The sequence below is a fragment of the Rhinichthys klamathensis genome, unplaced genomic scaffold (genome assembly GCF_029890125.1).
Source record: "Rhinichthys klamathensis goyatoka isolate OS25496 unplaced genomic scaffold, OSU_Roscu_1.1 h1tg000121l_1, whole genome shotgun sequence".
NCBI lineage: Eukaryota > Metazoa > Chordata > Actinopteri > Cypriniformes > Leuciscidae > Rhinichthys > Rhinichthys klamathensis.
This window is the reverse complement of record NW_026606658.1, coordinates 6,197,513-6,212,500: the sequence shown is the minus strand read 5'-3', so window position 1 is coordinate 6,212,500 and position 14,988 is coordinate 6,197,513. Positions and strand designations below refer to the sequence as shown.

General features: G+C 36.8%; 1 protein-coding gene across 9 annotated transcripts in view; it reads right to left on the bottom strand.

Annotated features, from left to right (window-relative positions):
* cacna1g (calcium channel, voltage-dependent, T type, alpha 1G subunit) overlaps window positions 1–14,988 on the bottom strand; it is a 254,008-nt gene that overhangs the window by 138,238 nt on the left and 100,782 nt on the right. For all 9 annotated transcript variants that reach the window (XM_056255722.1, XM_056255715.1, XM_056255714.1 and 6 more), the window contains exon 3: window positions 8,642–8,754. In XM_056255722.1, coding sequence (XP_056111697.1) covers window positions 8,642–8,754 — 113 coding nt within the window. The remainder of the gene's footprint in view (window positions 1–8,641; window positions 8,755–14,988) is intronic.

Here is a 14,988-nt window from a genome sequence, read left to right as displayed (position 1 = left end):
AACAAGCACGTTTAAACAACGACAAACAATAAAATCAAAACCAGCGTTTCAGTTGTTCATTAGTTCAAGTGGCCTTAATGCATGCACGGCTTTTCAAAATTTCACAAAGCGTTTTGAGATTATTTTGAATGAAATATTGAAGTTTATAATTAAGTGTTTTGGCAGACCACGCCGAGTGGCCCTATGCATTTTTCTAAAGTCGGGTTTTATTCGAACTTTTGCTAACGACAAAAACAGTTTATCTGTCGTCTCTGTCTCCGGGAACTGCGCGTCACAAAAATGAACCGAAAGCCACTTCAGCTCAGTCACTATAAGAAATCGGCTCTGTCTAAAGCCTTTAAATGTCTAAATATTCTGGCTAATAAATGTTATCTGATTATGTAATCCATATGAAAACGAGAGGTACAGAGGATGTACTCAAACATGTAGCCTGTAAGCGCTTCCCAATGAGAAAATGACAAGACAAGGGTGAAAATCTCGCTCTAATTAAATGTAGCAGGCTAAATCGCCCTGAATTAAAATGTAAAAACAGATCAAATAATGCATTTGTCGAAATGTTGCGATATTGTTTCATTTAAGTTCATAATTATTCAATACATGTTATTTAATTTAGCAGCATTACCACGAAGCACCGTGGTTCGATATTTATTTGAATAAAAAATAAAAATAAAAAAACTTAATTCACAAATTGCATGCCTGGTTGAAAGGATCCAAAGATCCCTGTAGACTTTAATATTGAGTTGAACATTTTGTTCATGAAAACAAATTAACATGCGTTTTTTCAGATTATATTTAGTTTTGCTTGGAAAAAGCTGGCCCAAACCAGTTTTATTTCATCAATTACTGAAATAATTAAATATTTAGTAATAAGCTTTTATGACAGAAATATCACTAGGCTACATGTAACTTAAATCATTTAATTCCTTCATTATCAACACTGTCTAGAATAGCGATTTAAGTGTGAATTGTGACTTCTCTTTGTGTTAAATCAGCCTCAGACTCCAATAGCCGGTGGGGGGTTGGAGGGACAGTTCAGTGCTGTATCGAGCGCGCAGGACAATAGGCATAGGTGTTAATGTTCCTCTTTCATATGGAGAGCGAGGGAGACTAAATAAACTTGTTAAAAAGAGATTCAGCGCGAGAGAGGCAAAGAAAAACGCATGTTTTAATTTAATTATGTTGCTTTGGACAATTTTCGTTTTGTAGGCCTACTGTTTTAATTGTTTAATATAGCTGTCATTTCTTTGGCAATACAAATTTAAAATGTCGCAAGAATAAGATTAGCCTAGTGTTTCTTATTTTGCATCGCAAAAGAAATAAACTCTAAACCCGATGCAACCCTGTTTTAAATAAAAAAAACTGTCCCGACACTTTATTTAAACCTTGAAATGTTCGAACTTGGTTTCAAACTTAAGTAATTTTAGTGTTCTTTTACATTACACAATAATTTAGCAGACTAAAGACGAGCTTCTTCATTTTCATTTTCTGATGCAATCGGCTGACAATCTTCCTTCATCAGTTTTTGTCCTTTGTGCAGCGGCTGCGGTTCCAGGAATGTAGCAAATTTATGTTGTAATAATAATTAAACAAAACTCTTGACTTTAAATAAGTAAACAGTTATAAACAGTTAGCTATTTAAGCATCAAGAAGGTTAAACATAAACGCTGTAGGGCAACATCGGTTAACAACATGTATGCTACATTGAGATTCGATCCGAGTCGATTGAAGCTCCTCGAAGCTCGTGTTGTTGCGTTAACCACTGAGCTATCGTCTATACGTCTGTGACTGTTTTTATTGCAATGTTTTACTTTTTCATTATTTATTCAATTTCATTTCAGTAGCCTAATTTCAGTATTGTGATTATGAATTATTTTAACTACGTTTCACTTGTTGAATTCATCTGCTACCAGCTTTCAAACGCTCTGAATCAGCCGCGGTGCGGCAGCAGATTACGCATTAGAGAGAATAAACAAACACTTTTCAGAGTCTATGATTGTAGCGCCTCTTGGCGGTAAAAGGCAGCAAATACACCCCACATTTTACCGCCGCGGTGGAACGGCTGATGTGGGCATTGTCATGGCTTGCCTCGACATTTGCGTTTGAATAGCGCGCGTCCTCCGTGGGCGTGTCAGATTAACGCGTAATGAAGTGTAATGAGCTGGGGAAAAAAAATCTGACAGCACTCTCTTTTCATACAGATTACATAAACTGAGAATATTTGTTTTTTATATAAATTACATCATTAAAAAGAAGAGAATTCAAGCTTCATAAAGAAAAACCTCTCGTGCCTGTATGACAAGTATTTGCAGAGTTAGAGTTAATTTTTCGGACGTGTTTCAGAATGGACTGCACTGACAGAGAGAACGCAAAACTCGCATCATGTTTATTTTTCTTTATTTGACAAAAAGCACAAAACTTTGTTTTTATTGTGAGTATACAGAAAAATAATAGACAATTAACAGGATCGATTGATGTATAACACTTATATGTACGATCAAAATCAACAGAGTATTTTAAGTCTATTTTTCTGCTATGTGAAAAAAAAACGGCAAAACGCGCGGGCGCGTTTCTGGTCCCCAGAGGGTTAATACATGTCATCCTTCTCTTTCATATTTCTGGGGAAGCATTCAAAAATAGCTTGCAGAAAGAGTCAGTCTCATCCGCGCGTGTGGAAGCGAGGGTGTTTGTGCTTGTGCGGTGATCTTTTGCCACTGAAAAAATCTTCTCATGGTATCCTCTTTGTTGCACAAATAGCTGAGTGGTGTATTGTCTGTGCTGTGAGAAGGTTATTCTAGTGCAACTGATGGCCTTTCCTTGGAAAAAAAAAAAAAAAACAATTCTTTAAATCCAGAACTTCTTCAGACTATCCGTCCACCCCCACAAACACACACACAAAGAGAGGAGGAAGCTGCAACATATATTCACTGAGGGTAAACAAAAATATCTTCTGTGTTCTTCTTACTAATTCATCTAATTCATGTGTGCAGAGAGCAGTTGCTATGCCGATGACATCATGGAGTCTAAGGAAAGTGAAGAGACGTGTACAATGCAGCAGGAAAACACCAATCATCACACTACCATAAATCAACACAATAATGCATATGTAGACTCTGATATCTGTTGGTGATATATGCTGCTTTCACTAAACATTTAAAGATGTAGTTCACTCTAAAATTAAAATTCTATCATAATTTACTTAGTTTCATTCTGTGTTATTTTCTTTCTTCCATCAAACATATTAGAGTTTGGTCACATTAGCGATATTTCAGCAATATTTTGTGGTCCATTGTCAGTAGTGTAGCTATGTCTGAAGCACTGCTCCCACACAAGCCACATTCAAAGCAGACAGCTTTCTATCGGTTAGAGTGGCAGTTCGCGTGACCAACTTGAACATGAGCAAAATCTGAATGTGGAACTTTTTCGACCTCCTGGAATGCGGATTCCTATTGAAATGGCTGAATTTCATCCGCAATTTTTCGGTAAATGTGACCTTTAAAGACCCACTCCGATGAAAATAATGTTTTTCTAGGCGTTAACATGTTCTTGTGGCATTTTTCTGATGTTAGAGGACATACCTTGAGAAAAATAAGCTCAAAGTTGTATTTCTGAGTATTTCTACATTCAAATGGCTGTGAATCAGTAGCAGACGCTAAAATGCCGGCTAAAATCGACTGGAGTTGTGACGTAGTAACTCCACTGGGCGTCTCTCTCCACACGCGACGTCTTGGAGTGAAATAATGATCGATGATCGGTAATAACTTTGATTAACTTCGGATAATACTAATTAACGTGTATATAATACTGTTGCCCCACCGGTATTGGGGGTGTAAGCTAGCGGGAGAGACAGAGCTCTCAGCAACGGGCAGGGGGAGGGTCGTCTCCGTGCCAACGGCTCCGCCCACAACGCAGAGGCGAATTGCTAATGAGCTACTGCCGCTCTGCTGAAGCGAAGTCCCAGAAAACGGCACAGGTTTTGGGATTTTGGCTAAAAATGGCATAATCATAATTTAAAGACCACTGGGAATGTTTAAAAATAGCTCATAATATGATCGGAGTGGGACTTTAAGCAGAATGTTAATGCTGCAATTTTGCATACAATGAAAGTAAATGGTGACCAGAAGCTTTAAAGGTCAAATCCCAACAAAAAGCACCATGAACATATAAAAGTGGTTCATAAGACTCGTTTTGACTCAACGTATTTGAACATGTGCAAGTGAGATATACAATGAAAGAGAAGATTTTTGGTGGGTAACGACTTAAATTTTATGTCATAAGGCTAAAAAGACACTAAAAATGTGTGCCAAAAGACACGTTAGTCAGGTTTTGTAGATTAGTGTGTTTTGTCGATCAGGAATGTCAAAGATGTGATGTACTGTAATTTGGTAAATGTTGCTGTTGGTTTCTGTCTGTTATGAATCAGCCAACACAAATCTAAAATAATGGTAAGTCTTCAGACGTTTTGGTGAAATAGCTCATGCGTTGTTTATGGACTTGTTTTAAGGTGCTTTTTAGCACTTGGTCACCATTCAGTTGTTTGAGAACTGCTCAGGCTGGGTTTGCACTTGCCATTAACATGCGATCAAACAGATCGTATCATCAGCCAATCAGGAAACGGCGCAATTACCTTTGTTCACATCAAGTGGCCTCTGTATCTGAATAAATAATTGGCTTTCTGTTTCCCGCACAATATTTCAATTAGGTCTGTAATAGGCCTTTACCAGGGGAGAGTTCGAAAGGTAGAAGCTTCAAATGGTCTGGTAGCGTAAAACAACTTTCCTTTAGACTTTATCAATGGCAGCGCCCATATCTAGCACAGGATTTTTTTGTGATTTATTCATGTACAATCAATCACAAATATGGTATTTATTCTACCAATTTAATGCATGTATGTGGACAACATCTGGATACAGAATGCATGTTAATGCCAAGTGTAAATGTAGACATTCGTCAACACATATCCATGGAAAAAAAAAAGTCATATACTTCTGGAATTATATGAAGGTTAACGACAACAGACCTTCTATGGTTTCTACGGACTTTGTCTATAAGGTACATTTGACTGTACATACAAAAACTACAGTTTTTTTTTCACTCATTGCATCATGCCTCTTGTAAGCAATAAACCACCAGTGTCATTATTTGAATCCAAGGCAAATGGAATTCCAGAGTTATTCCCTTTTTATCACAGCTGTTAAAAAGAACAACATGCTCACTTTACCAGTGAGCTAAAAATTAAGCCAGAACAGATCATACTGTACTGTATAAGAGACGTAGTTCAAACCATGCATTAGAATCTCATCATCCACAAACACGCTGACAGGGAGTAGTAAAATGAAAAAACAGGAGAGATATAAATAAGGTTATGGCAATTAAATCTGTACTGTTAAACACACAGAGCTCTGCTAACATCACAGTACTTCATGCATGACTCTCCTCTTAAACATTATATACTACTCATTTTCTGCCCCAGAAACTTACCTACACTCTCTGCTCAACTAAAGCTTGCATAACAACACACACGAGCATCCTAATGCTGCAATTAGGTACTTCAATTATTAGTTCACCCACAAATGAAAATTCTGGCATCATTTACTCAAACTCATGTTGTTCCAAACTGTATGACTTTCTTTTTTCGTGAGTGAAATATTAAAGTAGATGTTTTGAAGAATGTTTTTGTCAACAAAATTAAAGTCAATGGTGATTAAAACAACACTGGACTAAATTGACTATCATTGTAAGAAGTCATATTGGATGTTTTTCAATGACATATATTTTTCAAAATATCTTCTTTTGTGTTATAGAGGAGAAAGACAGTCATCTGTGTTCAGAATTATATGTAGGTGACTACATTATGACGGGGGGGGGGGGGAAAAAAAGAGGAAAGCACTGAAGAAATAAACGATAATGTGTTGTGTGGGCAGAAGAGAGGGGGCACAGAGAGAAAGCGAGAGATCGCAGGCATGCTCCCCGGCTTTATTGTATTTCCCTGAATTCCATTATTCCACCAAAGGCGTTCTTTTGGAGCTCATGCCGAGGGCTAACCTGAGTCACGTCAGCTATGGAGCCCAGGCGTGTCTCCCTGACAGTGATGGGAGCTGATTGTATGTCTTTGTAAATTTCCTGATGACCAGGTTTGCAATCTTATTTCTGGCAAAGCACCCTAATTTCCATATGGCAAGAGGGAGAGTGATTTGCTAGAGCAGTTGGAGAAGATAATCGTTATAAAATCTCAGATCTCAAAGATGAAACGGCCCAGGCCATTTATTTCCGATGAGAAGCAGGGAGGGGAACGATCCAAACGCTCTGGGGTTTAGCTGGGCTACGCTATCATTCAGAAAAATACAAGTTTACAAAATAAAAATCAAACAAAGAAATTGATCTGTGCCCATTAAATTCAAATGAAAACTTGGCGTTATCCATGGAAAGAAAGCAATCTCAGGCATGTTAGAGAGTAAAAGATGATGGTTCCTGGAAACTCTTAGCAAGAAAGTTCCTCTAAATCCCAAATTTCTAAATTTCCAAATTCAGCATCAATTACTTACTCATTTAGACATTTACCGTCACCTACTGGCAGTTTTAGTTTCTTATTTAGAGTTTCATGTCATTCCAAAAAAATACTTTCATGTTTTGGGAATAGTTTGCCCAAAAATCTAAATTATGTTTATTTACATTTACTTACCCTCATGATGTTTCAATCCTGTATGACTTTCTTTCTTTTGTGGAACATAAAAATATATTTTGAAGAATGTTGGTAACCAACCTGTTTTTGTCTGTAAATATATATAAATACCAATTCAGATGTAGCCTCTGAAAAAAAAATAAGATCATGGTCACTGTAGCCTAAAAGTTTGTGTAATAAATTGTATGTTGAATCAAATCAAGTTCTTTCTAAAGCTACTTTTTGTAATGTCTATTTGATGCTTTTCTCATTTTACACAATAATGACTTTATCTTTTAGGGGTAGGCTAATCTCTCAGCTAAATTTGGTGTGCAATTAATTTGTGATTAATTAGATTAATAGATTAATTAATCTATGCATATGAATACACACACACACACAAGTACACTACCACTGATACAAAATATAATAGCCTTTTGAGAGATTATGTGCACTAGACAATTATTTCTTCAGGTAATTTGCCAAGAGTATGTCAATATTGATTTAAAAATCCAGTCTAGAGGCAAGCCACTGGACAGCTGATATATGATTTATGTGACAGTATGCCTTTGAAAAGAATATTATAATCACGTCTCACAGGCACTCTGTACAGTGAACTTGACCCGCTGTCACAATGTAAAGATCACAGATTAGTATCATTCATTACAGCAACCATTAGCTTAATAACTCAGAAATAAGAGGTGATTCACCTCATGTCACAATCAGTCACATTGTATTCTGAAGTGCCTGGTTTCAATGACTGCCTGATGAGTGGCTTTGAAGTTGTGTTTTAAGCACTTCATTTAATGTGGTTAAATCCTCTCTAGGGCTGGGCCATTTCAGGCTCATTTGTTTTTATATAGCCCTCCAAATGCTTATGACACCCCCATAGCATTAGAGGAATCACATAGTACAGTGAGAAAGAGAGATTGAAAGTGTTATCTAACCAAGTTAGAATTTTCTTCACATGACAGTATATGGAGCATAAAATACATAAAAAGCATTAAAAAATGTTTTTTTGAATGAGACATCAGGTAAATGAAGATGAGGCATTACAGAAAAAAAGTTAATTTTCACACACAAAAAAAAGGATCATAAATTGTTTTAAACATTACAAAAGTTTGGAATGATTTTTTTGTTTGTTTTTGATAGAAGTCTTATATTCACCAAGGATGCATTTATTTAATGCACAAATTCATAAAAAGAATTCTAGTAAAATATTATTATAATTGAAAATAACTGGTTTTCATTTTAAATTATTTTATTTATTTATTTTAATTATTATCAAATAAATGCAGCCGTGGTGAGCATAAGAGGCTTTCAAAAACATAAAAATATTACTGACGCCAAACTTTTATCTGTACTTGAAATATACACATTCAGTATATTAAATACCAATTTCCTCTGCTAATATCCCCAATATTTATATACAATACCAATGTCCTCTATGGAGAATAAAAGTGAATTGTTGCTGGGTCCCTAAATGATAAAAGACATCCATAGCAGAGGATACAAAGCGGAAAAGAGAGGATAGCTCTCTGATATCCTTAGGGCAAAACACTCGTCTGTTAAACAAAGCAAAAGGAATTTAGCAGATTGAAATCAAAGTCCCTGAGCCATGTTTCCAAGTCAACGACAAACCAGAGCAGTGTCTTTCCTGTGATAATCTGCTTTGAATTACAGGCGAGGATCTTTTTGTTGCCTATCACCACATGTGGTTTTGGGCATTCCTGTGTCTCTTGGAAGTCAGTCAACACAACATGCTTCAGGATATCTAGAGAAACCCAGCGCTCCACGAGAGACGATGACAAACGCCCGAAAATAACCTCGCGTTTTTGAGTTGTAACAGTTGTTACGATTTCATTTCAACACTAACTTTAAATCTGTGGCCAATTACATTTGAATTTGTTTTGCATCCATTCTTTGATCTATTTTAAGTACATGGGGTTACAAAAGGGGATGTATTCTAAGTATGAGACTTACCTGCAGTATCTCGCATCGCTCTGTGTCACAGTGGCTGTCCTCACAAGGGTGAAACATCCCCAGAGTAACGCAGTTCAGCAGGATTACCAACATGCTGGCCCTCTCGAACCATGTGGGAAGCAGAAGTTAAGGAACAGTACACAGAAAATACATGCAGTCACAGAATATAAACAGAATATATGTCCTAAATATAAACAAATGACATTACTGCAGCCTAGATACCACATCCAAGCTATCGGCAGACATATTTTCAACATTATCTAATGTTGCTAAGGTGCGCGATAAAGAGTTAGAATGAAGCAGAACTACTGCTAATTTTGATGATATATCTCTGTTGTATAACTGATGTCCTTCTTTCACACTACAGTCTTAGAAGAAAAAGGTTATACTGTAGAAGATGAAAGGGTCGTGTCATGCGCTTAATACAGGGGTTCCAATCATAGGATTATATTATGGATTTAGTTTTAATACATTTTAATTCACTTTATCTTGTGATTAAATGTTATGAATTAAAAAGCTTGTCTTTATCACTAGACACATTTTAAATAACCGGTTAAACGTGAAAGTATAATTGAAGACATTTCCATGAATAATATTTTGAGCATAAAAGGTTCTTTAAAATTGAGTCAAGAACCCTAGGGTTCTATATAGAACCTAAATGAACCTATTTTTCTAAGATTATAAAAAAAACATTAGTTATTTCGAGTTTAATACTGATACTTTAATACTACTTGTACGGAGACCAAAAATGGACGTGGTGATGGAAAAAATATAAGATGGGAGGAAAAATCTATTTCAATGCTTTTGCGTTCCCCCAAGAAACTTTCTGTTCGCTGACAAAACCTTTGCATTCCCTCGTAAAAAAATTGTATAAGACTGAGAAGGTGAATGTGATTTCACCAAGTACAGCATGTTCATGGATCAACATATGTATTGTTCCTGGAACAACATTACAATCAACCATTCAGATTTGAGGGACAAGTTTACGGTTTATGTTTCGGCTTACAACCAGGGTTAGGTGCCTTTACATCAGTGTTAGTCACCTATCATTTCCCTCTGATTTTAGGGATAAGTTATGGGTAGTATTAGGTTTAGTTGTAGGGATAGGGCTAGGACTACATTTTCAGACAGGAATGTTGTTCTAAGATTGACAAAATATGTTGTTCCAGGAACATTTCTTACTTTGGCAGGTTTCTTGGGGGAACACAAAGCATGGTATTCCAAAGCAGTAAGATATAATTTTTCCTCCTCATCTATTTTTTTTTTTCCATCCCAATGTCTTTTTAGGTTCTCTGTAGTTTTGGAAAAGAAAAGATGATGAAATTGTTATAAATTGTCGCGTTATTGTAAGCGATCACGTAATTCACTTATTACAGCTTTAACAAATAACATTTCAAAGGCTAAAATCACTTTCTCTCTCACGTAAACAAGGTCAGTAAAGCTAAATGTGTTACTGGGCCAAAGGTGCTTATGTCATTATGTTTGTCATTATTTTTCTTGTGGGGAATAAATGACCTAGAGTTCCTTCATCCTTTTAGCTCACCGCTAGTAATTGATCATGGGTTTCGGTGTGGCGGGTTCTGCAGATGGCACATACCAATCCAGGGGTCGAGCTCACACATTTACATCTAAATTAAGTACAAGAATGCTAATGCCTATACGGGGTGCCGTCTGAGCAAAGTGGCCTCAGACAGAAACCAGCTCATTTTTCACAATTACTGTCAGCGGACGGCCCAAAGGGACATCATTAAAGTTGCCAAAACACAATAAGAGGATGCGCCATCAAACAAGAAAGTTTCCTGCCGTGAGAAACTCTGATCATGGTCAACAATAAAACCATATATTGTCTTATGACATCATAACAGAATAAGGATATTTTACGCAACACAAAAGACGTCAAGTGAAAACGCTCAGTGGATTTACAGTGGGATACGGGCCTTTTATGTGATCACACTTTCACAATAGCATCATGAAATAACCGGCCTTAGTGCAGTGTGCAGATATATGAGAAGTCATAAACTTCAATAATGTATCCCCCGACACATTCTGTGTTCACTGAAATAGTTTCTGGTATAAAGCCTCTACACTGGTTTTACAGTATTTTTACAGTTCTTGACCATAATGAACGTCTCCAGTTGCATAAAGGGGCTCAGACTGTAATGTATTCTGCATGAATAATGTAAACAGACAGAATGTGTCTTCTTCCCCCAGAAAGGCAGAAGACTAATTACATGCTGCTAACTTCTCCCAGGCATCATTGATCTATATACACTGAACAAGAGGCACAGAGGAGAGTTAGTGAACTGAAGTCGTGGACTATGTGAGGAAAATCACTCAAAAACAATGTAAAAAATGGATGATACACACATAGGATTTAATAATAAAACATGAATAAGTACAATAAGTACACTGTCCTTAAAAAGTTTGGGGTAAGCGCTAAGATTTGCAGTTTTTTTCAATGATGGATGCATTATTTGCTCTAAATGAATGGTTAATGTCATGGTGTAATGAACAGAAACTGCTCTTTGTAAATAATTGGAATCTGTTCTGGGAGCGACCTAGGCTCTACCGTGCTGATGGCCTGCACCCCAGCAGAATCGGAGCGGATGTTCTGTCGGACAACATCTCCAAGACGTTGCACACCATCTGACTAGTAAGTCAAAGTCCAATTCACAGTCTTTGCTGTCCCAACTTAATTGATATAAGTAGTGTAGAACATTATATAGAAACTGTGTCTATTCCTCGTCTAGTGAGGCCAAACAATAAATCTAGTGTAGGATCTAGGAAAAATCTTATTGTAATTAAACCAGAAAATCTAAATATCAGTGAACAAAAACAATTTCTAAAACTAGGTCTTCTAAACATTAGATCGCTCACACCTAAGGCGGTTATTGTAAATGAAATGGTCACAGATAATAGCTTCGATGTACTTTGCCTTACTGAAACCTGGCTTAAACCAAATGAGTATTTCGGTCTAAATGAATCTACTCCGCCAGGATACTGTTATAAGCATGAGCCCCGTCTGATCGGTCGTGGCGGCGGTGTTGCAACAATCTATAGAGATATTCTTAATGTTACTCAGAAAACAGGTCACAGGTTTAATTCGTTTGAAGTACTTGTGCTAAATGTTACGCTCTTAGATGTAAGAAAGAAATCCCTATTATCTCTAGCCTTGGCTACTGTATATAGACCTCCAGGGCCCTACACTGATTTCCTAAAAGAGTTTGCAGACTTTCTCTCAGATCTATTGGTCAATGTCGATAAAGCAATAATTGTTGGAGATTTTAACATACACGTAGATAACACAAATGATGCGTTAGGGACTGCGTTTACAGATTTATTAAACTCCTTTGGGGTCAAGCAAAACGTCAGTGGTCCCACTCATCGTCTAAATCATACACTAGACTTAATTATATCATATGGAACCGATCCAACCGATATAGATATTTTACCGCAAAGTGACGATCTCACTGATCATCACATGGTAACTTGTATAATACGTACTGCTGAAATTTGTCATGTTGCGCCGCGTTATCGACCAGGCAGAACAATCCTTCCAATCACTATAGATAGATTCTCAAATAGCTTACCTGATCCATCTCAGCTGCTCAGTGAACCCAAACAAACAGATGAACTAGAGGAAATGACCAGCAGTTTGAGCACCATTTTCTCTAGTACATTAGATATTGTTGCACCAATTAAATTGAAAAAGGTTAGAGAGAAAACTAAAGCACCATGGTACAATAGTACTACACATGCTATCAAGAGAGAAACTCGTAACTTAGAGCGTAAATGGAAACAAACTAATTTAGAGGTCTTTAGAATCGCGTGGAAAGACAGTGTGTCACGTTATAAAAAGGCTCTAAAAGCAGCCAGGGCTGAGCATCTCCGCAAACTAATAGAAAATAACCAAAATAATCCAAGGTTTTTATTTAACACCGTGGCTAGACTAACAAATAAACAGACATCACCAGAGCAAAATATTCCGTTACAGTATAGTTGTAATGATTTTATGAATTACTTCAATGAGAAAATAGAAAGCATCCGAAATACAATTGTAAATGTACAATCCTCTATGGTGTTTTGTGATTCAGCCTCAATTATCGCCCCTCAAGCACAACTACACCGCTTTACAACTATAGGACAGGAAGAGCTAAATAAACTTATCATTGCATCTAAACCAACAACATGTTTATTGGATCCAATACCCACTAAACTACTGAAAGAAGTGCTACCTGTAGTGGAAGAGCCTCTTCTCAATATTATTAACTCGTCTTTATCTTTAGGTCATGTTCCAAAAATATTCAAGCTGGCAGTAATAAAACCTCTTATTAAGAAACCGCAATTAGATCAAAATAACTTAGCAAATTACAGACCCATTTCAAATCTTCCATTTATGTCTAAAATACTAGAAAAAATTGTGTCCGCTCAATTGTGTTCTTTCTTGCAAGAAAATGAGATATATGAAAAATTTCAGTCAGGATTCAGACCGCATCATAGCACAGAAACTGCGCTAGTTAAAATTACAAATGATTTACTTTTAGCTTCTGACCAAGGCTGTATCTCAATACTAGTTCTACTCGATCTTAGCGCTGCGTTCGACACTATAGATCATAAAATACTCTTGGATCGACTACAAAACTCCTCTGGTGTTCAGGGACAGGCATTAAGCTGGTTCAGATCGTACTTATCGGACCGTTACCATTTTGTCTGTTTAAATGGGGAAAAATCGAAGATAACGTCAGTAGACTATGGAGTGCCGCAAGGATCGGTGTTAGGCCCTCTGCTATTCTCAATATATATGCTGCCACTTGGTAATATTATAAGAAAACATGGAATTAATTTCCACTGCTATGCTGATGACACTCAATTATATATTTCATCACGACCAGATGAATACACTAACTTATCTAAATTGACAGAATGTCTTAAAGATATAAAATGCTGGATGACGTGTAATTTCCTGCTATTAAATCCAGATAAAACTGAGGTATTACTTATTGGTCCAAAAAACTACCCACAAAATCTCTTACAATACAACTTTAATTTAGAAGGATGTCCTGTTACCTTATCGACTACAGTACAAGACCTGGGTGTTATACTAGACCGCAACTTGTCTTTCGAAAATCATATTTCATATGTTACAAGAACTGCCTTTTTCCACCTTAGAAACATTGCTAAATTACGTAACATGCTATCTGTTTCCGATGCAGAAAAGTTAGTTCATGCATTCATGACCTCGAGACTAGATTACTGTAATGCTTTATTAGCTGGTTGTCCTGCATCCTCAATAAACAAGCTACAGTTAGTCCAAAATGCAGCCGCTAGAGTTCTTACTAGGTCAAGAAAATATGATCATATAACACCGATTCTATCATCTCTGCACTGGTTACCTATTAAGTTCCGTATCAATTACAAAGTACTACTACTGACCTATAAAGCCCTAAATGGTTTAGCTCCTGTGTATTTAATGGACCTTCTATCGCCCTACAATCCATCGCGTTCTTTAAGATCCCTAAATTCGAGGCTTCTGGTCATTCCTAGGATATCTAAGTCCACTAAAGGAGGGAGGGCGTTCTCACATTTAGCTCCTAAACTCTGGAATAGCCTTCCTGATACTGTTCGTGGCTCAGACTCGCTCTCCCAGTTCAAAACTAGATTAAAGACGCATCTCTTCAGCCAAGCATTCACATAATGCTTACCTTTTATACCACTGTTGAATCAGATCGAATGCATTAATATTATGAACAGCAGCTACGCTAATTATTTCCCATCTGCTTTTCTGCTGTTATCTCGGGACGCTAGTCCCGAGGTAAATAGCGTTCGTCAGCTCCAGTTTGTATCCAGCCTCTCACGGAGACTTCAGATGCTCCAACACCTGCGATGAGACGACTCGACGCCTGTGAAGAGACGACTCAACGCCGGCGATATGTTATGCCCTAAATTAATACATGATGATTGACTAACTATATTCTTCTATGTACATTTCTGAAATGCACTTTCTGTAAAGCTGCTTTGAAACAATATGTATTGTGAAAAGCGCTATACAAATAAATTTGAATTGAATTGAATTGAATTAAATTGATCAAAAGCGACAGTAAAAGATTGTGCATACACATACATGTATATATGCATATACATACATATATATATATATATATATATATGATACATTCAGCCTTAGTGAGCATAAGAGACTTATTAAAGGGATACTCCACTTTTTTTGGAAATAGGCTCATTTTACAACTCCCCCAGAGTTAAACTGTTGAGTTTTACCGTTTTTGAATCCATTCAGCCGATCTCCGGTTCTGGCGGTACCACTTTTAGCATAGCTTAGCATACATCAT